The following is a 26,071-nucleotide window of genomic DNA, read 5'->3' on the forward strand; positions in this document are numbered from 1 at the left end:
GGCCTGGGGGTGGCTACAGAAATTGAACTCAGGTGTGATACACCACAGTTAGGTTATTTTTTAACAAGGGGGCAATTACTTTTCACACAGGGCCATGTAGGTTTGGATTTTTTCTCCCTAAATAATAAAAACCATCATTTAAAACTGCATTTTGTGTTTACTTGTGTTATATTTGACTAATGGTTAAATGTATTTGATGATCAGAAACATTTTGTGTGACAAACATGCAAAAGAATAAGAAATCAGGAAGGGGGCAAATAGTTTTTCACACCACTGTATTTATTTAGTGATTATCCATATATTTTGAATCCTTTCTCAGATTTTCTCATGCAGCTTTGCTTTTAGGCAATTTTGCAATCAGTCGTGACTAAAACTGTTGGCACATGACCTGCAAAAATGACCTGCATGTTCAGTAAAGAAAAAATCATTTTATCAAGGATTTTCATCCCAGAATTTCTTCCTTTAATGTCATAGCCTTGTTACAGCTTTAGGCATCAAAATGCATTTGTCACTATTTGCCTATGTATGCAGAGTCTCTGGGGCTGAATTTGCTGTTGGGCTTTAGTTGATAATGTACTATTAATAGCAACTCCCAGCAACACCACATGCTTATTTCTGTCAGCAGTGCTAATTAGAACTGGAATTCACCTGAGGCACCATATTGGAGGTCACGTGTTACTCTGTAACAAGTTTCTTTATTCATTGTATCTTCATATTCATATTTCATTTTTGACTTGTTTACTAGACAGGTTTATTCAAAAATAATTTGAAGATCATTGGTTGTGAATACATATACGCTTACCAAAGGCAAAGTTCTACTAACAGAGGTCTTACCTAAACATTGAGCACATACTCTTTCAAGAATGCAGAGGCTAGTCTGCAGTAACTTGAGACTAATTTGGGTGGAGATGTGTAGACAAGCTCTAAATGGCTTTTACCCTTTTACATTTATACTTCTTCATTAATCTTTGTTGACAGCTGCTTCGTAAGAGACACATTGGAAACGACATTGTCACCATCATATTCCAAGAGCCTGGCGCCCTGCCATTCACGCCTCAAAGTATTCGGTCACACTTTCAGCATGTGTTTGTTATTGTGCGTGTACACAACCCTGGCTCAGAAAATGTATGCTACAGGTAAGACTTTTAGCAACTTTATCCTTGCCACTTTTATTGTAGGGGGAAAATGCTGTACTTGCATTCTATTTTTTATTAGAAAAGAAAAGGGTATTTGCAATCATAATGTATGTAAGCATGTTCAAGCGAAGTAATAACGTGTATTTGTTTTCACTACGGTACCATCTACATTGTACTTGCTGATTATTTATTATTATTAACTTTGCAGCCTTTCCTATTTTGTTATTTTTGTCCTGTACACCTTAACATCCACACCATAAAATATTGTAATAATATAAATATTTCAAACCAGAATGTTTCTCTGTAATTGGCAGTACTGGCAAATAGTAGCTTGAAATGCTAAAGTAAATATAAAGTATAGCAATACATTGTTATATGAAAAGTTTACAGCACTTTGCTATTATAGCTAAAATTAACATTGCTCATTTATAGTGGTGATCAGCAGGGGGCTTTTTAAATCTTGTGTCTTTTGAGAATAGATTGATAGATAAAGGCAGATTAATCAGTTGATCAAACAAGCATTATTTGACCCAATAGGGAAATTTCACTACTATGTTTTCGTGTAAAATGGCGTTTTAAAACAAAATCCACCACCGTCCATACTAGCGTTTTCACATCATTAATGAAGGTATCTTTGCCAACACTAAGGCATATGACGTACCTGTTTGCCTACACTAGGCATTGCCAGAAATAAGAAGAGGAAATGTCCACCTCACTAGACATTCATTTGCAACTTCTGTTTACAAGCTAAGAACAGCAAAGCTGAATACAAAAACACAGATTTTTATTTTTTTGGACTGATGATGAGGTGGAACTCTTACTAAGAAAATATAATGAGCAGTATCCAATCAGATAAGGGCCACGTAATAAGAACAAATTGGAGCGTGATTACAGCCCTCATTTTCATAACTCTTCATTTTCTCAACAGTGAGCTGCCGCTTTCAGACGTTTATGGTTCTGAATAGTGTTTTTTTAAAGTCTCCATTTTCTGAAGTTAAAAATGAAGGTGAAAATGAAGACTAATGTCTGCTTTTTAAATGAAAAAGTAGTAGTGTGGACACAGCCTTATACCTTTTTAAGTAGCCTTCTAAAAAACAAAAAAGGAGAAAACTTCTCTCTTAACTAATAAGTGATAAAGCCACAGTGAGGCATTATAAAGGTTTATTGCCATTAATATGAAGGAGCCCCAGTAGCTTATGTTATTTACGTGGAAATGGGACATGCCAGGGGACTTTTCTGTTGACAAAAGTAACAGCCCATAAGATTTTTCATTGATTCGGATACAATTAGGTTTTTAAACATTTCTCAGTCACCTCCCTAGTTTTACATAATAGTTTTGCCATAATTGACACGTGAATTAAATAAATTATCTAGTATGTGCCTATAGCAAAATTTTATTTAAAAAAAAATGTAAATTAATAATGTAATGTTTTACATGTGGTGCAAGTGTAGGTTTGGAGTTCTTTATTGAATTTTAATGTTCTTATATTTATCGGATGTTTATGTGACAATCCTAGCAAAACTGAAAATTTTGCATTTTTAGTCCATATGTGTATTTAGGTTAGTAGTGTCTGTATTCTGTTAGACAGACTAATAAATATCCCTTGCTTAGCCTTTAAAGATGCAGGTCAGATTATGGTGTTATGCAATTACCTAATGAAAAATTTGCCTCTGTGACCTTTTTTATGACACTTGTTTGACCCCTTTATAAGAAGGTTTAAAAAAAATTGGTTAGGCCCCAATAGTAATAATTTTCTTTTTCCTAACTTTGACCTTATTAATTGCACCATTACAGCTTGTGTTCTGCAGTATTCAGTTTTGCTCAGGTACAGTAGTTTGGTGTTGTTGATTCCTGCTGGCATGTATGAACACTGAGCTTTGCCAAAGAAGTGTTACAACAGCATTTTGCCCAGGATCTCATACTTTAAAAATGAATGCAGTACACAGCCCACACTTACTAAGTTTTCAGTGTCACTGCTTATTCACTGCCATCTGTTGGTCTGCCCTAGTTTGTGTAAGCACATTTGCTTTGACAAAGAGTAAAGCTGGCCTTGGTTGCCATTGAACAGCAGTTAAGAATGAAAGCTTTAACCATCCATCTCAGTATCTGTCTTTCTAGGCATTCACCTAAACTGAGATCGCCACCTTTCATGATTACTATATATGCATGTTCTTTAATGTGGAAGGAATTCATCCATTAAGAAACGTAATTTAGAGCACTGGAAGCAGGAGGGTTCTGTTTTTAAGCTGCAAATTTGTGTTCATCTCCCTTACATTACAACAACGCCTTGTTTGCCATGTGATGATTTATGTAGTGCTGCTGGGGATGTTCCATGACTACCTCCTGGTCAGATCCTACCATATTACCCGATATGGAGAGATGTCACAAGGGCACCAGGCAAGCAAGGGTTGCCACAAGAATTAGTGTTGGGCCCTCTCCTCATCTTTCTATACACCACCTCACTAGGCCTTATCATCCTGTTCCAAGGTGTGTTTCTTTTTTAAATCAATGTTGCGCTAATGATATATAGCTGTACCTGTTGTTCCCCCCAGAGCACCACACAATATCAACTAGAATCTCTGTATGATTCACTGGTACTGCAACCTGGATCAAGAAACACCATCTTCAGCTCAGCTTGGCAAAGATGGACCTTCTTGTCATCCCATCTCATTCATCTATTCAGCACCTCTTCTCTGTTCAAATCAGCTCGTATCGCTAACATCCATCAAGTCAGTATGCAATATTAGAGTGTTATTGGTGACCAGCATATACAGTGGGTACGGAAAGTATTCAGAACCCCTTCAATTTTTCACTCTTTCTTATATTGCAGCTATTTGCTAAAATAATTTGAATTAATTTTTTCCCTCATTAATGTACACACAGCACCCCATATTGACAGACAAAAAAAAGAATTTTTGAAATTGTTGCAAATTTATTAAAAAAGAAAAACTGAAATATCACATGGTCCTAAGTATTCAGACCCTTTGCTCAGTATTTAGTAGAAGCACCCTTTTGAGCTAATACAGCCATGAGTCTTCTTGGGAAAGATGCAACAAGTTTTTCACACCTGGATTTGGGGATCCTCTGCCATCCCTCCTTGCAGATCCTCTCCAGTTCTGTCAGGTTGGATGGTAAACATTGGTGGACAGCCATTTTTAGGTCTCTCCAGAGATGCTCAATTGGGTTTAAGTCAGGGCTCTGGCTGAGCCATTCAAGAACAGTCACAGAGTTGTTGTGAAGCCACTCCTTCATTATTTTAGCTGTGTGCTTAGGGTCATTGTCTTGTTGGAAGGTAAACCTTCGGCCCAGTCTGAGGTCCTTAGCACTCTGGAGAAGGTTTTTGTCCAGGATATCCCTGTACTTGGCCGCATTCATCTTTCCCTCAATTGCAAACAGTCATCCTGTCCCTGCAGCTGAAAAACACCCCCCACACCTAAAGAGAGACCTAAAAATGGCTGTCCACCAACGTTTACCATCCAACCTGACAGAACTGGAGAGGATCTGCAAGGAGGAATGGCAGAGGATACCCAAATCCAGGTGTGAAAAACTTGTTGCATCTTTCCCAAGAAGACTCATGGCTGTATTAGCTCAAAAGGGTGCTTCTACTAAATACTGAGCAAAGGGTCTGAATACTTAGGACCAGGTGATATTTCAGTTTTTCTTTTTTAATAAATCTGCAACAATTTCAAAAATCCTTTTTTTTGTCTGTCAATATGGGGTGCTGTGTGTACATTAATGAGGGAAAAAATTAATTTAAATGATTTTAGCAAATGGCTACAATATAACAAAGAGTGAAAAATTGAAGGGGTCTGAATACTTTCCGTACCCACTGTATGTGGAGAAACTTTTGAGGTCCTTTGCTAATTCTCGGCCCCTCAAGTCTGCTATTGAATGTTGTCTGATGATGACACTCCTGCGTAGTATCAAAGCTCAGCCCAGACTCTTCATATGCAGCTCCTAGCTGGTGAAACGAACTGCTGCCTTCTTTTGAAATTCTGACTCCCTCAATGTGTTTAAGAAGCCTTTGAAGACTCTCTTGTTCGATGAATTTCTGTTTAACTGATATTAGCTGTTGGGTTTTCTAACCTTAGAATTGTAGCTGGCTTGTATTTTGTTCTGAGCTCTTCACTAATAATTAATTTTTTTTGTTGGCCTGTACTGCTTGTTCCCAAGCAACACCCCAGAATGGATGTGTACTTGATTATGTTGACCTCCTTTGTAAGTCTCTTTGGATAAAAGCATCTGCTAAGCAAATGCTGTAAATGTAGGGTCATCTGGCTAGCAGTGTTGATCCAACCTTTTATAAGGTAGGCATTGAGGGTGTCTTTGAACTGGTTCCTCTGACCTTCGCAACATCTTCAACTCTGGCCTAGCTGTGAGTAGAGGACCTGCCTGGGAAATGTGATGTGGCTTGTCCATTGGAATTGGCTTTGAGAGATTAAAGTGTTGAAATTGTTGTGGTGGCCCTTTAATTTGGCACTGATAATTATTTAGAGGTAATGCTGATGGAATATCTCTGGGGTTTTCAAGTGTCAATTGTAACTCCAGTTTCCTTCCCATATATAAGAGCAGTAATGCAAATACATCTTACTGGTGGTTAGCTTGGTTTCCTTATGCTTTCTGAAGTAAGTCAACAACATTCTACAATTGATGGTTGCTGGGGGCTAAATTACCTGGTTAGGTATATGTTTGTGAAGGATTATAATAAACTAGAAAAAAATGAACTCTGTCTGTTGATAAACTAACATCCATTGTAAAATAGAGGAGAGATCTGGCTATTTTTTAACTGGACAGTACCTTTATAATAAACATTTAGTATAGGAACTTCAATCTAGAAGCAGATTAGTGATGCTTTTTTATGTAAAGTATTAATATTAAAAACTAAGCTATACAATTATTTGGGTGTAAATATCCACATGTAAAATTATTAATGCAAGATCTAAAGAATGTAATACAGTTAGGTCCAGAAATATTTGGACAGAGACAACTTTTTCCTATTTTTGGTTCTGTACATTACCATAATGAATTTTAAATGAAACAACTCAGATGCAGTTGAAGTGCAGACTTTCACCTTTAATTCAGTGGGTTGAACAAAAAGATTGCATGAAAATGTGAGGCAACTAAAGTATTTTTTTAACACAATCCCTTCATTTCAGGGGCTCAAAAGTCATTGGACAAATTAAATAACTGGAAATAAAATGTTCATTTCTAATACAATGCCAGCCTGAAGTCTTGAACTCATGGACATCACCAGATGCTGGGTTTCCTCCTTCTTAATGCTCTACCAGGCCTTTACTTTGTTTGTGTGCCTTTGTTTGTGGGCCTCTCTGTCTGAAGTTTAGTCTTCAACAAGTGAAATGCATGCTCAATTGGGTTAAGATCAGGTGACTGACTTGGCCATTCAAGAATTTCCACTTCTTTGCTTTAATAAACTCCTGGGTTGCTTTGGCTGTATGTTTTGGGTCATTGTCCATCTGTATCATGAAACGCCGCCCAATCAATTTGACTGCATTTAGCTGGATTTGAGCAGACAGTATGTCTCTGAACACCTCAGAATTCATTCGGCTGCTTCTGTCCTGTGTCACATCATCAATAAACACTAGTGTCCCAGTGCCACTGGCAGCCATGCACACCCAAGCCATCACACTGCTGCCACTGTGTATTACAGATGATGTGGTATGCTTTGGATAATGAGCTGTTCCACGCCTTCTCCATATTTTTTTCTTGCCATCATTCTGGTAGAGGTTGATCTTGGTTTCATGTGTCCAAAGAATGTTTTTCCAGAACTGTGCTGGCTTTTTTAGATGTTCTTTAGCAAAGTCCAATCTAGCCTTTCTATTCTTGAGGCTTATGAGTGGCTTGCACCTTGCAGTGCACCCTCTGTATTTACTTTCATGCAGTCTTCTCTTTATGGTAGACTTGGATATCGATACGCCGACCCCCTGGAGAGTGTTGTTCACTCGGTTGACTGTTGTGAAGGGGTTTCTCTTCACCATGGAAATGATTCTGCGATCATCCACCACTGTTGTCTTTCGTGGACGTCCAGGTCTTTTTGCGTTGCTGAGTTCACCAGTGCTTGTTTTCTTTCCCAGGATGTACCAAACTGTAGATTTTGTAGCAATTTCTCGGATTGGTTTTTCTGTTTTCTCAGCTTAAGGATGGCTTCTTTCACCTGCATGGTGAGCTCCTTTGACCGCATGTTGTCTGTTCACAGCAAAATCTTCCACATGCAAGCATCACACCTCAAATCAACTGCAGGCCTTTTATCTGCTTAATTGATAAGACATAACGACGGACTTGAACACACCTGCCCATGAAATAGCCTTTGAGTCAATTGTCCAATTACTTTTGAGCCCCTGAAATGAAGGGATTGTGTTAAAAATGCTTTAGTTGCCTCACATTTTTATGCAATCTTTTTGTTCACCCCACTGAATTAAAGATGAAAGTCTGCACTTCAACTGCATCTGAGTTGTTTCATTTAAAATTTATTGTGGTGATGTACAGAACCAAAATTAGAAAAAAGTTGTGTCTGTCCAAATATTTCTGGACCTAACTGTATATATTACATTTTTTGTCCTTCCTGTTGATCCAAGACTTGAAGCTGCAAATTACCTGGTGTGACAGTGCAAAAAAGGTTTTTTTTTTATTTTTTATTAATAGCATAATTATATATACTTTAACAAACAAGCGATTCTTCCTCAGATTCCTCTTATAATGTTCAATTGATAAATGAAAGTGGACTAGAAAATGTGTTGTGCAAGGGGAAGTAACAATTGCATGTAATGTAACTAGCTGCATGATACAATGCATTTGTTATCCAGGTGCATTGAAGGTATTCAGTTACAGTTGGGATATAGATAGTTTGTTCTGCAATAAAAATATACTTTAACCATTTTGTGTGAAATAAGTTTGAATATGTTAAAGGAAAACACCATCAGTGAAACTTCATGATAGATTTTGTTTCTCACACTTCCAGGATCCACTTGCATAGTTTGAAAATACTGATGCAACTTTTTATTTTGTCTTTGTCTTGTACATTTTAGTGTGGCAGTCACAAGGTCCAAGGATGTACCTTCATTTGGTCCTCCAATTCCAAACGGGGCACCATTCCACAATTCTAATGTTTTTCGAGACTTCTTGTTGGCCAAAGTGATCAATGCAGAAAATGCAGCTCACAAATCAGACAAATTCCATACCATGGCAACACGCACACGTCAGGAATATTTGAAGGACCTAGCTGAGAACTGTGTAACCAACACGCCCATTGACTCATCTGGAAAATTCAACCTCATTTCCTTGGCCTCTAAAAAGAAAGAGAAAACGCGTGCTCGTGATGGAGCTGATCTGGACAGCTTTGGTACTATTGTTTGGCATGTATCTGCACAAGATTTCAGTCAAGCAACAGAAATCAATTGTTTTTTGGGCATATCTAATGAATTTGTGGTACTTCTCGATATTGCCTCCAAGGAAGTTGTTTTTAACTGCTTCTGTGAAGATGTAATAGGTTGGACTCCTGACCGCTTGTCTATAAAGATCTTCTATGGTCGAGGAGACCATATATTCATTCGTGTGCTGGAGGACAATGCAGCCGACATCAGAGAGATAATTCAAAGATTAAAGGTAAGATGTGAGTGTGTTGAGATGTATACTGATTCCACTTTCTCAAATGGAGTCCGCCATTAGTAAAATGTGAAACAATTCCCTGCCAGTGGGCAAACATGCAGTGATTAGTAAGTTTAATAAGTGCAGTGACAAGATTGGTTTACAACTTTTGGACAATATTGCTTGAACAGGAGAGCACTCATGCAGCTAGTATACAATCACATTCTAAGAAAGCTCATTATAAACTGATACTATGTGTTTATTTTTATTTCAGCTGCAACTGTTTTTGTAGAAATTTGACTTTTGCACATAGGTCCGTAAGTATAAGTAATCTCTCAAAGAGAGTTTCTGATTGCATTTATGTTTTTTCTGATGAATTTGGAACGGTCAATTTAATCTGAACCTGAAACTCTTGTGGCAGAGAAATCCATTCATTAACATTTCAAATGATCCAAATTTGTGGCAGACTTACACTTAAGTATTCTTTCATTGTGCACTTTGTTTAGAAGATAGACAAAAGCCCAGCCTAGATTCAATGCATTGATCTATTCATTTATATATAAACTTGTTTAGTTCATTGTAGGGTTGTTGAGGAGATGGAATGTCTCCCAGCAGCACATACAGTAGATTTGATTCAGGTACACTGCAGGGCACATTCAGATACCCTAATCTCTTTTTCTTACTCATTGCATTTTTCCTTAGTTTACATATATTATGAGCATGGAAGTAATTGGGAGTTCAGAGAAAATCTCAAGTAGACATAAGGAGAATTAATTCATTCATGCATTCATTTTAAATCCACATACCCCAGTTTGGTGTCAGAGAGGTCTGAAATGGCATTCTTCTCAAGACAGGAACGATATCTGGATGAGGTACTAGTTCTACACAGGAAAGCATATTAGTTTAGCACCATTCCATTATTTTCCACTTGTTCTCAGAATGTTGCCTAAAGAAAGGCTCATATACCTTGAATATATTCACAAATGCAATACAGCAACAGAAAAGTAAAATACAATTCAACATTTACATTAAAGTGTAAGTTTGGTATTTTTCAAGTCGAATTTACTTTTTCACAGTTATGGCATAAATTAATATGCCACATGAAATTATGTTCAAAAGTAAAGAATTTTGTATATATTTTTTAAAAATGCCTACCCTGTTGTTGTGTTTTAAAATGGAGGTGATGGGCTTGGGTTCAAAACATGACTACTAATATCATAGTAAAAATCAACAGCATTAAGCACTTTCTGTTATGCTTTGTGTGCATGCACGATAAAATAACAGTGAAAAAATAAAAAGGGAGATTATGTAGTAGAACCAAACTATGATGAAGGGCTACAGGTGATGAATTATGAGAAAACAAGAGGTATATGAGGTATTTTCTGTGACAATGAAAATTATAAAATACTGCAAAAATGTGAAAAGAAATAACTCCATTTGCAATTTAATTTTTAAAGTCTACACAGAAGAATGCTACAAAAATGTAAAATTAAATAACCCCATTTGCAATTTCATTTTCAAAGTCTACATGTATTCAATTGATCGAAGTGGCTCTACAGCTAAAAAGGACAAAGAATTGAGGGAGCTGGAGGTGCAAAACCCCACCCATAGACCTGTGCTATTTGCATGTTGAGAACTTGAAAAAGAAAATGCAAATGCGTTTTACTTTTCATTTTTGCAGCTTCATTGCTGTTCAGACTGAAAATGAAATGGCCTATGGGGTTATTTCATTTTATTTTAAATTTTTGCAGCATTCTTGCATGTAGACTTTGAAAATGAAATCTCAAATTGAGTTATTTCTTTTTAATTTTTGCAGCATTCTTACACATAGACTTCGAAAATTAAATTGCAGATGGGGTTATTTCATTTTAATTTTCATTTTTGCAACATTCTTGTACTCAGACTTTGGAAATTAAATTGCAAGACAGATTGCAATTTTCTTTTATAATTTTCATTGTCATTTTTTTGCCGAAAAAAACTCCCATAAAGAGGAGACATGATAGAAGTGTTTAAAATTATGAAGGGAATTAGTCCAGTGGATTGAGTTGAGCTCAACAAGCACAAGGGGGCACAATTGGAAACTTGTTAAGGATAAAATTTCACACTACCAGGTAGTGTGGTGGATAGTAGGACCTTAGAGACCTTTAAAACTTGACTTGATCTTATTTTGGAAGAATTAAATGGATAGGTCTGTTAAACTTCTTTGGGGTGAATGGCCTGTTCTCCTCTAGATTGTTCTAATGAGACCGATTGAAGTAACATAAACCAGCTGAATTGCTGTTGCTGTGGATGTTATAATAAAAGAAACTGAGAACCACATTTTTGACTGAGTAAATATAATTAGTAAGTTTCACAGTTTCTTCTTCGCAAATTCTCGTAATCATAATAAGGTGAGATGCTCTGAATTATGATTTGCAGTTTTCAATCCACTTTTAATTATTTTTATCATACACTGGGATGCAAAAGTTTGGGCAACCATGTTAATAGTCATTATTTTCCTGTATAAATCGTTGTTTTGTTACGATAAAAAATGTCAGTTAAATATATCATATAGGAGACACACACAGTGATATTTGAGAAGTGAAATGAAGTTTATTGGATTTACAGAAAGTGTGCAATAATTGTTCAAACAAAATCAGGCAGGTGCATAAATTTGGGCACCACAAAAAAGAAATGAAATCAATATTTAGTAGATCCGCCTTTTGCAGAAATTACAGCCTCTAAACGCTTCCTGTAGGTTCCAATGAGAGTCTGGATTGTGGTTGAAGGTATTTTGGACCATTCCTCTTTACAAAACATCTCTAGTTCATTCAGGTTTGATGGCTTCCGAGCATGGACAGCTCTCTTTAACTCACACCACAGATTTTCAATTATATTCAGGTCTGGGGACTGAGATGGCCATTCCAGAACGTTGTACTTGTTCCTCTGCATGAATGCCTTAGTGGATTTTGAGCAGTGTTTGGGTCGTTGTCTTGTTGAAAGATCCAGCCCGGCGCAGCTTCAGCTTTGTCACTGATTCCTGGACATTGGTCTCCAGAATCTGCTGATACTGAGTGGAATCCATGCGTCCCTCAACTTTGACAAGATTCCCAGTCCCTGCACTGGCCACACAGCCCCACAGCATGATGGAACCACCACCATATTTTACTGTAGGTAGCCGGTGTTTTTGTTGGAATGCTGTGTTCTTTTTCCTCCATGCATAACGCCCTTGTTATGCCCAAATAACTCAATTTTAGTTTCATCAGTCCACAGCACCTTATTCCAAAATGAAGCTGGCTTGTCCAAATGTGCTTGAGCATACCTCAAGCGGCTCTGTTTGTGCTTCCTCTGCATCACTCTCGCATACAGCATCTCCTTGTGTAAAGTCGCGAATGGTTGAACGATGCACAGTGACTCCATCTGCTGCAAGATGATGTTGTAGGTCTTTGGTGCTGGTCTGTGGGTTGACTCTGACTGTTCTCACCATTCGTCGCTTCTGTCTATCTGAAATCTTTCTTGGTCTGCCACTTCGAGCCTTAACTTGAACTGAGCCTGTGGTCTTCCATTTCCTCAATATGTTCCTAACTGTGGAAACAGACAGCTTCAATCTCTGGGACAGCTTTCTGTATCCTTCCCCTAAACCATGATAGTGAACAATCTTTGTCTTCAGGTCATTTGAGAGTTGTTTTGTGACCCCCATGTTGCTACTCTTCAGAGAAAATTAAAGGAGGAGGGAAACTTACAATTGACCCCTTAAATACTCTTTCTCATTATAGGATTCACCTGTCTGTGTATGTAGGTCAGGGGTCACTGAGCTTACCAAGCCAATTTGAGTTCCAATAATTAGTTCTAAAAGTTTTGGAATCAATAAAATGACAACGGTGCCCAAATTTATGCACCTGCCTGATTTTGTTTGAACAATTATTGCACACTTTCTGTAAATCCAATAAACTTCATTTCACTTCTCAAATATCACTGTGTGTGTCTCCTATATGATATATTTAACTGATATTTTTTATCGTAACAACCAACGATTTATACAGGAAAATAATGACTATTAACAAGGTTGCCAAAACTTTTGCATCACACTGTATGTAAATGACTGCAAGTGATTGTGTGGCATTTTTCAGTGATAGTTGTCTAGTTATCAGCAGAACAGAGAGAGCAATTCACATCTGGGCATCAACATTCATTAATGCCAGAACTAGCGATTGAAGATGATTTTTCAAAGTGAAAATGGGCCATTGGGGCTGAAAGGTTGCCATAGAGGTAAAGGATCAACAAGGTGAATTGCACAACCAGTCTACATTTAAAACCAATAAATCTCACAAAAATATGTTGTTTTATTCTCACTGAAATGATAAACTCATTCGAAATATGTGTGTAATCTCGGTATGCAGATCAACATTCGATAACACTCTTATACTCCTGGCTTGAAAAAATAAATGTATTTTTTTGTTTTCAAATTGGAATGCCTGCCCCATCACTTCTGTTTTAAACATATGAACAGTGTATCCAGCAGGGAGCACATGCTCTTTGGGAATGTATTCTTTTTTGAATTGCAGCTCATCCTTGAGCCTATGCATATTCCTCCCCAGTAACCATGGCAGAGATACTAAGACAAAGAGAAATATAGTACAACACAAAAGATGCATTTAACTTGCTTTAAAATGCAGCTTTCACTCCTAATGTACATTGCAGTATATACTATATGCATATGTACGGCTGCAGAGAAGCCATGGAACAATACAGTTGTCTTTCAGTCTTCATCTCGGGGCTTTGATGATTGCCTGCCCATCAGAGGAGTGCAAAGGCAATTCTCCTTGTACAAAGTCAATCTCAGACCAGTGCCCACGGGACTTCTAGCTTTTTGAAACTTTGACAGGTTTTACACCCATACTTTCCACTGACCAATATTATGCATGGATTAGCACCAATTTAGCACATTCAGTGCTGTTTTCAGGTTCTACTGTCCAGTGCTGTATATGGTTAAGCTTCCTTTTCTGTCAGATTGGAACAGTACACATCTTCTAATCCCAACCTTCATTTACAGCCCATATTTTGTCACAGTGCCCAAAAAGATTTTTCTGCTTTCTTTATGTATGTATGCCAAACGTAAGTATTTTAAACAAAAACCATGCTGACAAATCACAGTATCACATAATTATTTTTTATTTTTCAGCAAAATTTATAATAGTGCTTTATTTTAGAACACAATTTCATATTAAAATTAAATATATTCAGTAATTGTGAAGAAATAATTAGACTTGGAAAATACCTAATTCATTCTTTGACAAGCACAGATCTAAACACATGTACAGTACTGAAAGTACTAAAGCTGTATATACTTAGCCTAGACTGTTGTGAAAGAAGAGATTTAGGAAATATTAATCTAGTTAAATTTAAGTAACTTTTATAAAAATGATAGACAAGATAACATTAGAAGAGAAGTAAACATGTTCTCCAGTACCTTGAAACAGGCTGCTCCAACAGTCTTGCTGACTTTGGTTAACTGGCTTTCCACGACCTTCTGAGTACCTCATAATAAGGTACGGCATGTGCTATAGTGTTCATGACTGTAGTATTTTCAGAATGTTTGTATCTTACCCTTTAATGACAAAAAATTCTCAACATCTCTTGTATCTTGTTCCATGGTCAGGAAAAATGGATAGGTTAAAGTCTTTAGATGCCTTACTGTCGTCAAAGTGCTCAAAAGTTACAGAAAACAGGAACGTTCTAGAAATGCTAACTAAATAAAAAAGCATACAGTTGATGTACCCTATTTACTACACTGACCCTAATCCTGCCCGCCAGAAGGGCTCTTCTACAGAGATAACTTATAAGAGAGGGCTCCTTTCAGTGTAGTTAACCAAAAACATGCCCAATGGCTTTTCTTATGTGGCATTTTCACATTCTTCTCCCCTAGTGTAACCCCCAGTTTAAATGATTCTCTTGTCTTTTGGTTGCAGTGAATGCTCTGAATCTTTGTAGACATCAATAAATTTGAGCAGTTAGATCAGAGCCATTGATCTTTTTCTATGTCAGAAGGAGGATAATGAAATAATGCAAACGTTTAGCTTTGTTGTGTTTTTCTCTCTAAACATTGCAAGTAATTTTGAAGGGTAAGTAATTTAATCTCGGCATCCCAAAAAATCTTGGATGTTGGTTATCCTGTACTGGAATCTTCTTTTTATCTAACCTTCTGACAGTAAGGTGTAATATTAACCTTTGAAAGTAGATTTTTTCTCTTTCATTAGTGGAAAAAATACCATTGAAGTATTCGTACGGAAAAAACTCTTAAGACACTTTTACAACCATTTAGTAAAGAATTGTCATAGCAAATCATAGCTTGGCATGTAATGACCATGCTGAAGTAACTTATTTAACTTACGAGTCTCTAAAAAGTTGCGTTATTGGGTTTTAATATGTTGTATTAGGTTATGCTTAAAATTGTGAAGTTGAATAATGACTGCTTTCAAGACTTCTGTTCATCAGGTTTGATCTTACAACTAAGTTTATTTTTCCATAGAATTCTTTATAACAGCTAACTGATGTAACAGTATGGGTTGTTGATGAATCTGAGTGGGTAATTAGCGACTTTACAATGTACATACTTTAGCGTGCGTTTCCCAAAACCTGACTTCTTAAGCAGCTAGTTTATGGGCAAGCATAAAGTACTACTTTGTTAAATTCGCCCCTTAAATCACCAGCAAAAAAAGCATTACATGCCTAGTGGAAAAGTCAATTGGCAATGCTTTCATTATTAAGTGGATGCTGTAATCCTACTGTAGACTGGGAAGAAAAAGTTGTGAAATGTAAAATGAAGTAACCATAACATCATAATTTAATATAATACAAGAATTTGTATAATTAAGCACCAAATCGAATATGTATTACTTCTGAATCAAACACAAAAAACAAAAAAAGGACAAATGCCATAAAACAAAATTGAAGTTTTTCTTAAAAAAAAATAGTTAAATAAATAAAAGCTTGCTCTTTTAGGTAATAGCAGAGTGTCATTATTTACTACCTTATATGTGCCATGTCATTTTCTAACCCACTTAATCCAGGCCAGGGTCGTGGGGGTTGCTGGAGCCTTTTTTAGCTAGCATAGGGCACAAGGAAGGAACAAACCCTGGATAGGATGCCAGTCCAGTCCATTGCAGGGTAGACACACACTTGGGCCAGTTTAGAGTCACCTCTAATACAAGTTTACCCAGGTGGTTTTTCATGGAGTTTGCTTGTTCTCCCAGCATGAGTTTCATCCTGGTGCTCCAGTTTCCTTCCAAAGTCCAAAGACATGCAGGTCAGGATTGACCATGTTAAATTAGCCCTGTTTTCTCTGTGTGTGTGTGTGTGTGTGCGCACACCTTGCAATGGACTGGTGCCTTGTTCGGGTGTTATTAATGCATTGCACCCTACATTTTATGAGATAGGCTCCAGCTTCACTGTGACCCTGTCCTGCATAAGTGGGTTAAGAAACTGGGTTGATAAATGAATTGATAGAAATGATACAATAAAGACAATAATCCTGCACATCACAGCCTAAATTCTCTTTTGTACTGTACATACAGTCACATCACATGGATAGCCTGATAGAAATTTGAAAATTATTTGTGCATCTTTAAATGGAGCAAATGGGTACCATTATTTATTAAACATGTCCACACTCTTTTGGACAATGAATGGTATTTCTCAAATATATGCAGAATAACATTTGTATAATGCAGTAAATAAAGACTACTTATGAAGACAGCAGCAATGTATTTTCTACATACAGTAACAATAACAACAATTTATTTCTTGTATATTTGAATAGCCCAAAATCAGGAATGAGGAATGCCTCAGTGGGCTTTAATACACCCTGTTTTTTGATAGCCTCCTGCCTTGACTCCCTAAGAAAACAAACAAAAAAAAAAAACTCTTGTAGGGAAAACAGGAAAAAATCTTTGGAAATATAAAAGAGAGAGAGAGATCCCTTTCCTGGTAAGTAGGGTATGAATGGGCATCAACAAATTGAGTAAATAGAACATACAAAACAGAACACCTCTTCACAGAGCTAGATGGCCAATTTATCATGGCCACCACAGAGATACAATAAAACAGTACAAACTACAAGTACAACTACTACTAAATACAGAACTATCACTTGTGAGATACAGATTTCTTCAAATACAACAATAACAAAGCGCAGAAAATGTCTCCATGAAATTAAAGTGAGTTGCAACCTTAGATCATTGAATGTTTAAAACTTTTAAAGAACACAAACTTGAACTTCAAAATTTGTAATTATCAACCATCTAATTTAAATGAATTTAAAAATGTCTAAATAAAATATCATATTATAAATGCTTTACTGTATTTCATCATGAAAATATAATCGCAATATAAATTTTAGTATTCCAAATGTTCTGATTGCTGTCATAGTTTGAATTTAATGCATTAATGTGTGCTGTTTGCTGCCCATGGCTAAGGTCAATGTAAGAGGAAGCCCGTTCAAAAGGCTTGCAGAGAATGACAACTAAGTCGGCTAGTAAATGTGCAACAGATTACAAAGGATTTAGCATGTTACTTTAGTTACAATGAGGTTTGAGAAATACGCTTAAATTAACAATCAAAATTATGGTGAAGTTTACAATCATTCTTACCATTACGATGCTTTCGGGAAATGCACCCCAGATTGTCAAGATGTAGTACACTGTTAATTTATTTCTGAAAATTGTAAACAAAGAATATACTCATGAATTTGCAAGCTGTCACTAGCTGAAAAAAATGTCTTGTTTACTTCTAGGTTATGACCAAAGGATGTGAAACAGTCGACATGACACTGCGCCGTAATGGCCTGGGACAGCTGGGATTCCATGTTAAGTTTGATGGCACAGTTGCTGAAGTTGAGGAGTATGGCTTTGCCTGGCAAGCAGGGTTGCGACAGGGCAGTCGACTAGTAGAGATCTGCAAAGTGGCTGTAGTGACCCTGTCTCATGAGCAAATGATTGACCTTCTCAGGACTTCTGTAACTGTCAAGGTTGTCATTATTCCACCGTACGATGATGGAGTTCCCCGCAGGTATGTATGCATACTTTGATATTTATTGTATTAATCTATGCTACTATAGCTTTCGTTTCTGATTCTAAGATTATTTTTTGAATTTGTGCTGCTCTATTTATTTGCTATTTTTGTACCTTCTTTAAAATGCAACTCCTCCAAGACATCTGAAATAAACTCGGCCAGCCATAGTGAGACTGCTAGAAGCTGCCAGAAATCAAGCTCACGAAACAATTAATACATTGGCAGAGCAAGCAACACAGAAAGACAGTGACACTTGCTTTCACACATTCTGCCTACCATCACTGCAAGTTTATCTAAGGGGTTCCAGCAGCAGGCAGATCCAAGCATCTAAAAGTGAGTGAGGTTTTGAGGAAATTAAGATTGCCCCTGTGCAGTCCGAATGCCTAGGGTTTAATAGACAAAATCTTCTAAGACAAGGGCCATATGCTTTTGAGATTAGCTACTAAAAATCTTACAGTTCTCATAAACGTTTTTTTCAAAATAATATAAAATTGTAACGTGAACACAAAGCAGAAAACTTATGAGACAAGACAGACTAAAGCCCCCTCCTGTTCTTGTGCATCCATTGTTGTTTTCCTTATACTTTAATATTGCTTTTCCAAAATGTTATAAATGTTTTTTTGGCAATTCATTTATAAATTCACAATTTTGCTGCAATGTTTAGACATTTTAGACTTATGTTAACATACATAGTAAAGTTAAGTATAATGTCTAATATTTATTATATAAAAATGATAATAATGGCAATTTTAGTCGCCATTCAGATAAATACCATTTGCATTAAAGACACATGGAAAAATGTTTACTGTTTTTAGTAGAATTACCCAAAATAATGTTAACTTCCAGAGAACCAGCAAGGAAGATACCAGCATGTGATCTGTACCGTTACTATAGTACTGTCTTCGGCAATTTAGATAGTTCACAAAAATATATTTTAGATTATTATTACTATTATAAATTATGTGGCTGTTGCCTTTATTCAAGGTGACTTGCAAATGGTTACATTTCTTTTGTTTTTTCAACTGGAGCACAAGCTTCAATGTGTTGTGCATTCAATGATGCTCTTCTGCATACCTCAGATAACGAGTTATTTGAGTTGCTGTTGCCTTTCTATCAGCTCGAACCAGTCTGGCCATTCTCCTCTGGCATCAGTGCGGCATTTTCATCAAGAAACTGCCTCTTACTGGATATTTTCCTTTTTTTTGGATCATATTCTGTAAACCCTAGTGATGGTTATGCATGAAAATCCCAGTAGATTAGCAGTTTTTTAAATACTCAGATCAGCTCATCTGCCACCAACAACTGTGTTCAAAGTCACTTAAATCACCTTTCTTCCCCCCATTCTGATGCTTGGTTTGAACTTCAGCAGATTATCTTGATAATGTCTACATGCCTAAATGCATTGAGTTGCTGTCATGTGTTTGGCTGATTAGATATTCAATTCAGTAAAATTTTATATTGTCATGTGTACAAGTACCATGTACAATGAAATGGTTGCTTGAATGTGCCCCCGCAGACAGTAAACATAGACAAAGAAACAAACAACACACACAATAAATAAATGAATGTAAATAAGTAAAACCAGAATCCTAGGAATAAATAGAGACAGTGGCAGAAGTATATGTGCAGGTGACAGTGGAGGTGACACAAGGTTGCTGATTGTTCATGAGTCTGATTGCAGTTGGGTTGAAACTGTTCCTGAACCTGAAGGCACACGTCCAAATGGACTTTATTCGCTTCCCAGATGGGAAGGGGGTGAAAAGTGACAGTGCAGGGTGGCTAGGGTCTGCAGTCTTGAACTAAGCAGTTGCTATACCAGGATGTGATGCATCCTGTCAGGATGGATTCCACAGTACACCTGTGGAATCTGCACAGGGTTATGGGAGACATCCGGGCTTTACTCAGTCTCCTGAGGAAGTAGAGGCGCTGTTGGGCTTTCTTGACTACTGCCGCAGTGTGACTTGACCATTTAAGGTCATCAGTGAGGGTGACTCCGAGGAACGTAAAGCTGCTGACCTGCTCCACAGCCTCACCTCTGATGTAGATGTGGCTGTTCTCTTTTGCCTGTTTGTTGAAATCCACAATCATCTCCTTAGTTTTGCTAACGTAGAGGGTGATGATGTTGTCCTGACACCATTTTGCCAGGAGTCTAAACCTCCTCCCTGTAGACTGTCTCATCGTTCTCGCTGATCAGACCTATTACAGTGGTATCATCAGCAAACTTGAGGATGGCAGGGTGCCCTACGGGGTGCCAGTGTTGATGGTGATGATGGAGGAGGTTTTTCCACCAATACGTACTTGCTGAGGTCTGCCGGTGAGGAAGTTCAGTACCTAGTTGCACAGTGTATGCAGAAGGGTTTGATGCACTGTATGTTGCAATTAGTGATGAGTGGACTCTGCGGTGCTCTGCATTTGGAGAAAGCACCCTTGAGTGTTCACAAATATTAGCGAACTCCGCAAAACGCATGAAAGTCAAGGGAGACGGACTAACTGAACTAGATTTGACTGGATTATAAAGGTGCAATCATCTTTAAAGTGTCCCTGATGGCTAAGGAAATGTCTGCCGACTATGCTGAACCAAATATTTTTGCCAAAAAGGCAACCGGAGCTGTGTAGCAGTAGTGCCAACCACTGTGCTTATGTGAGATCAAAGAAGAAAAACATAGAGACGTACAATCATGTATTTCATCAAAACAAAGTGTAAATGTGAAATCTTGGTCATCAGTCAGAAAAAATATGTAGGTCATTTTTTTGTTGATTTATCTGAACAACTACTGTTTTGTGTGCTTTTCAGAAAACTGAGTTTTTTGGAAAAATATTCAGGCCTGGGAGAAAAGGAAACAAATCGGCCCTAAAAGAGTTAAAGGCAAAAAATTCAAAGTGGCATATGATTGAAACCATTGGCTTGTTCTGCTTTTTGAAGTCGTGCTGAGGGCTGTCCAAACTGTCTGTGCAGCTGCTTTGCACTTTTTCTACTATGAAAAAGTTAAAAATATATTGTAAATAGTAATAAATCTTTCATTATTATTATTAGTTCATAGAGTCTTCTTTGTTTGGGGGAGGAGGGGTCAGGCTCTCTCAAGGTTTGTTTCATTCTCTGCGAGGCTAATTACGCATGCATAGGGCAAGTGCCTCCTTCTCTTATACTGATGTGGAACTCGAAAATCAACCTGCACATTTGGCGACAAGCAGAGGTAACTCGATATTTATGCTATATATGTTTCATCATAATAAAATTTGAAAACATGCAATATTTACTTATCTGTTAAGATCCTTAAACTGAGTTCACCTGCTGTACACATTATTAAGTGCCTTTATGGCTTTACATTTTAGAGCATTTGTTTTTATGGAAAATGTAAAAAACTGGTATGAATACTGATGCTATAGTAGTTCACCTTAGCACTTTTGGTTTCCATGAAATCTGCATGTTCTGTTTATATCTGCATCCGTTTTCTCTGTTAACCCCGAGCTTCTCCCAGTGTTCAAATGTGTAGTGTGTCAGCCAGTAGACTAGCGATACTAACTGTGAGTGCGATCATGTGCTGTTTATAGTGCCAACCACTGCTCAACAGTGCCTCTGTGAGATCAAAGAAGAAAGAACATAGTGAGAAATGTTTAAGCTTTATAACCAGTCTGGAATGCAAATGATTAGCATTATATACCCAGGGGCAGTCCCATTCAATGTTGGCTGTTACAGCTCCAGAGGATGTCACACTGGTCTCACAAAGCATTAATGGGGACACTGGGGGGGAAAAAGTTGTCATAACCCAGCCAAATTATCAGTAAATAATTTGACAAAAAAGAGTGAACGCGAATGCAGCAAATTCACTATGAATAATGCTTTGACTAAATTCTCTGATCAACATTGGTTATGATACATTACCATCATTAAAATTATCTGTAATTTGTACCACAGTAGCCTTTCTGTTGGTTCTTACCATATAAGATGTCTTCTTTTTACCATTTACCATAACATGAATCTTGACCGCCCAGCACCCCATCAGCGGCTTTTGGCCCATGGTCAGTACCATAACTGACCATGACCACTCCACAAATCTTGATGTTTTGGAAATGGTCTGAATCTGCTGTCAGGCCATAATAATTTGGTCCTTCTCAAATTGTTTACACTGGTCAAGATCAACACATCGACTACGAGAGACTGAGTGACTGACTCAGTGTGACTGAGCTTATCTTCTCTTGTATGCACCATTGTTATGAGATAGTCGGTATCACTCGCTGCGTATGAGAGTTCTCAGACTGTTTAGCTCATCAGTGTATATGTTTCATCCTAAGTATACTCTTTCTTTCTTTCTTTCTTTCTTTCTTTCTTTCTTTCTTTCTTTCTCTCTCTCTCTCTCTCTCTCTCTCTCTCTTTCCAGTCAACTATTTTGAGAAGTGCAGTCTCAAAAATGAATTTTATTATGCTGTGTACAGGACAATAGATTTGATTTTACAAAAAGATGTTTAAGCCTTCGCTTGAAGAAAATGCATATTAATTGATGACTGAAGTGTGATGACTTTGAATCATTAATCTCGATGTAAAACAAGAGTGTTAAATTTAGAAATTTGAAATGAGCCAGAGGAGGAGCTTACCATCTGTGCTTTCACACTTAACTGGTTTTGGAATGATTAAGACATTTTGTGCTGAGGAATAGGAAGCTTCAGGTAATTAGAAACTTATCGTTTTAAAAGGTAAAAATAATAAAAAAAAGAAAAGTAAAAAAAAAGGGGTTCAGTTAAAGCTGAAACAGCTTTAATATTTAAAATTCATGTTCTCCTATCTTAAGTTCTGGATAATCGTGGTTCTTTGTAAAGGCTGCATTATATTTGTTTATTTTTGCCTTATTTAACCACTAAATTACACCTTTGGCTTCAAAGCTAGCAGAAAGTAACATGTCACAACAATTTCAAGGCGTGGGCTTCTAGGGTAAGTAGCACCATTTCCATTTTGGGTAGATTTCATTGCAGAATGCAGGAGTTGCAGGTTCCATTAATCTGAAAGGTACTGTACATAGAAATCATGTCAATGGGCTGGGCAGCTGGTGGTGGAAGAATGCAGAATGCTGGCTATGCTGTGATTTTGAGGCAGGATTTTCTTTTTTACAAGATGTAGTATATCTGTGTCTACAGATTTTGAACATGGTTGTCTTTTCTTATTTACTATTACAGCTCAGAAGGATAGCCTGCAGATTATTAAAGGCATGCTATTGTTTTTTTTGTTTTTTTTTTTTTCATCTCATCAGATTTGATAGGCAATATAAAAGGAAAGGAGGTTTGATAACCTTTCTTTCTTGCATTATTCTAAGCTGAAGAAATCTTTCTTTTCATTTGAAATGTGCCGGCGTGATTTAGCTGCTTCTCACCTTCTGTAGCACTAGCTACATTTATGTCACTCTGCAAATAGAGAAGTAGGCCACTGTTGCTGTGTGGGCGAAGGGAAAGCAAGCAGCCTGGAATATTTCAGCAGGCCAGCATGCTGGTTTTCTGTGGGCTTTTTTTTTATTATTTTTTTTTTTTTTAATTCCTTTTTTTCCTGTTGGAAAGGGCTGGTAGAGGCTGCGAAGATCAGTTCTTGTCAGAGTTCTTCATATCCACAGGGCGTATCTTTACATGTGAAGACTATAATTTATATTTCTTAATAGCAAGGAAGTGACATGGCCACAGGATGCAAATCCACATGGAATGCTGACTGTTTTAATTTTGTACTCTTTAAATTGACATTGTCATACATCTTTTTTCTGGATCGTATGAGGGAATTATTGAAATACTAAATTCTGAAAGCTTTGGAAGTTTTAGTGACACTACCATTTAGGGTGAGAATACACAAGTCACTTTGATAGAAATTTTGTTTGCTGGCAACAGGAGAGCAAAGACAAATGCATCGTTACGTTTACGGGTCCCAGGGCCAGCGGAGTGCTCCCTTTACGGGCCCTCATTTAGCTTTTGTTCCAGTATTTCAACCTGCAGTCAACGTAATAAACCTGTAAGTGACACTGTTTACTGTAATTTTTTGTCATGTTTTTAATGTCATTCTGCATGCATTATGTATGTTTTTTTACATTGAAGATTCAGTTTAATTTAAGTATGATTATGAGAAAACTTTCCTTTTAATCGCATTTTACCAGTTTAGTACACTATATGAAGATGATGTTGTGTTAGGCAAAAATGTAAAGGACTCCAGCTATAGAATTGTTGTCTGCTCCATATTTGCCTTACACAACAGCATTCATCCAGCAGTGTAGAAACAAAGCTACAAGGAAGATACACAGTTATGTATGTATGGATTACTTATTGCCTGATTTCTGACCAAAATAATCCTCCTTTTCCTCTTGTCTCAGGATAATGTTTAAAAAAATATAAACGTCATTTTTGAGTTTTAATTTTTTAAATCGTAAGATGCATGCAGAAGATGCTTTGAACAAGAAGTGTTTTATCTATCAGTGCACTCAAGATGTAGATGCGTGTTTAATTTCATTGTAAACATGAAGAAAGGTTTTCCCTGTATTGATTTCACAGTTAAAGTTAAATTATCACGTATAGTTTTGTATTATATAGCTGCTTTAAAATTTTTAAACATTTTCTAAATATTTTAAACACAATATATTCTTGTCAAAATGTGAAGTGCTTCCTCTTTCAGTTATATGGTTTAACATATCAGCACATAATTAACAATCATCTTGTCCTCATGGAACAGAGTCCTAAAATTAGACAAAATGGAAGCTCAGGTGATAAATAGCACACAGCACATTTTACTTTGTCATTATTTAATCTCCTAAAAAAGCTAACATTCAAAATTTGCATGTGTATAACTTATATGTATAACTAACAATCATCCTGAAACAAGTCTTAAAATTAAAAAAAAAAAAAGACCTCAGATGCCAAATAGTACACAACATATTTTACTTTGTCATTATTTACTCTTCGAAAATAAGATAATGTGTAGAAGCAAGACATTTGTGAAAATGTAAGTACACCCCATGTTTCAGTAGCTTATACAGCCAACCTTAGAACAAGTAACTTGAAATAATTGATTTTTGAAAGGGTTTGTCAGTCTAATATATCTTTTAAATGCTTTTTCACATTATTCTATATAAATCATAAGTTGATTAAGTAGGGTGTCTCTGTTTTACCACAGCTGAAAGAGGAGGTTATTTTCTAATGCTTGAAGGATTCACAAAATTGTCTTATACATTTATACTAAAGGAAATGCCAGAATTGCTAGAAACAACATTGGGTTTTTTTATTTTTTTCCGTTTTTCTAATAATGATAATACATTTTATTTATAGCTCAAAATTCTTGAATCAACATCTTTATACAATTGTTTATTTGTATTTGAATGTGACCTACGTCTGATCCCTTTGTTTCAGACAGCGTTCTGACCAGCATTCGTAAATAAACAAGACCCTTGATGTGTGGCATATGTTTACATTGGTAGTACAATGGAAAGCTCTACAACATGTAAACAAAGCTGATAATTTCTCCCCATAAAAGTATTTTTTGTCCTATTTAATTTTAGAGTGGCACAGCAGAGATGCTTGATATTAAATATACCAGATTGTAAGACCCTGGGCTATCCACCTACCCAGTATTCATATTATGTATAGTGTCCCTGTGCCAACATGCCCGTTGTAACTGGATCAGGAAAATGGTCACAATGGCAGAAGGGATGTCCAGTGGTTGTGGGCAAGAAATAGCCCCAGTACCTCCTCTTACCACACTGTGGTGGGATCAGCTGGTGACTAAAGGTCCTCCAGGATTGTGCATCCTGTAGAGACTAAGAAGCACTGGTCATGATGACTTCTTTTTTTTGTCATCATCTTCTCTCAATGTCTGAAGTTAGTACAGAGTCAGTCCTGTAATGTGACCAGCTGGCCAAATTAGTTTGTTCATGTGTTTAGAATCCATTGAGATGTTTTTACTCAACGAACAAACAATAATATTTAACATTATAGTAGCTGCAGTGGACAGTGATTTAATAAGCTTTAACCAATTGCTAATACAATATGCTATAATAAAATGCTGCTGTTTGATGCATCTAGTAGAATGTAGTATAATATGCAGTTCCCTACTTAATGCTTTGGACAAAGACAAATTTTTCCTTGATTCACCCCTCGGCTCCACAGTTTAAAATTACAAATCAAACAATTCATATATTTCTCTTCAGAATATGGAAGGCCTACTCAACTGGATTTAAATCGGATGACTGGCTTGACCAAATTTTTAGCTGTGTTGCCTTTGTAATATGTTTGGATCATCATCTTGTTGTAAGATGAAGCGACTTCC

General features: G+C 36.8%; 1 protein-coding gene across 4 annotated transcripts in view; it reads left to right on the top strand.

The window, feature by feature from the left end:
• sipa1l3 (signal-induced proliferation-associated 1 like 3) overlaps positions 1–26,071 on the top strand; it is a 306,750-nt gene that overhangs the window by 199,236 nt on the left and 81,443 nt on the right. For all 4 annotated transcript variants that reach the window (XM_039768114.1, XM_039768115.1, XM_039768116.1 and 1 more), the window contains 3 exons: positions 979–1,136; positions 8,181–8,757; positions 17,510–17,784. In XM_039768114.1, the coding sequence (XP_039624048.1) occupies positions 979–1,136; positions 8,181–8,757; positions 17,510–17,784 (1,010 nt within the window). The remainder of the gene's footprint in view (positions 1–978; positions 1,137–8,180; positions 8,758–17,509; positions 17,785–26,071) is intronic.

The sequence above is a fragment of the Polypterus senegalus genome, chromosome 11 (genome assembly GCF_016835505.1).
Source record: "Polypterus senegalus isolate Bchr_013 chromosome 11, ASM1683550v1, whole genome shotgun sequence".
In the NCBI taxonomy this organism is placed as follows: Eukaryota; Metazoa; Chordata; class Cladistia; order Polypteriformes; family Polypteridae; genus Polypterus; species Polypterus senegalus.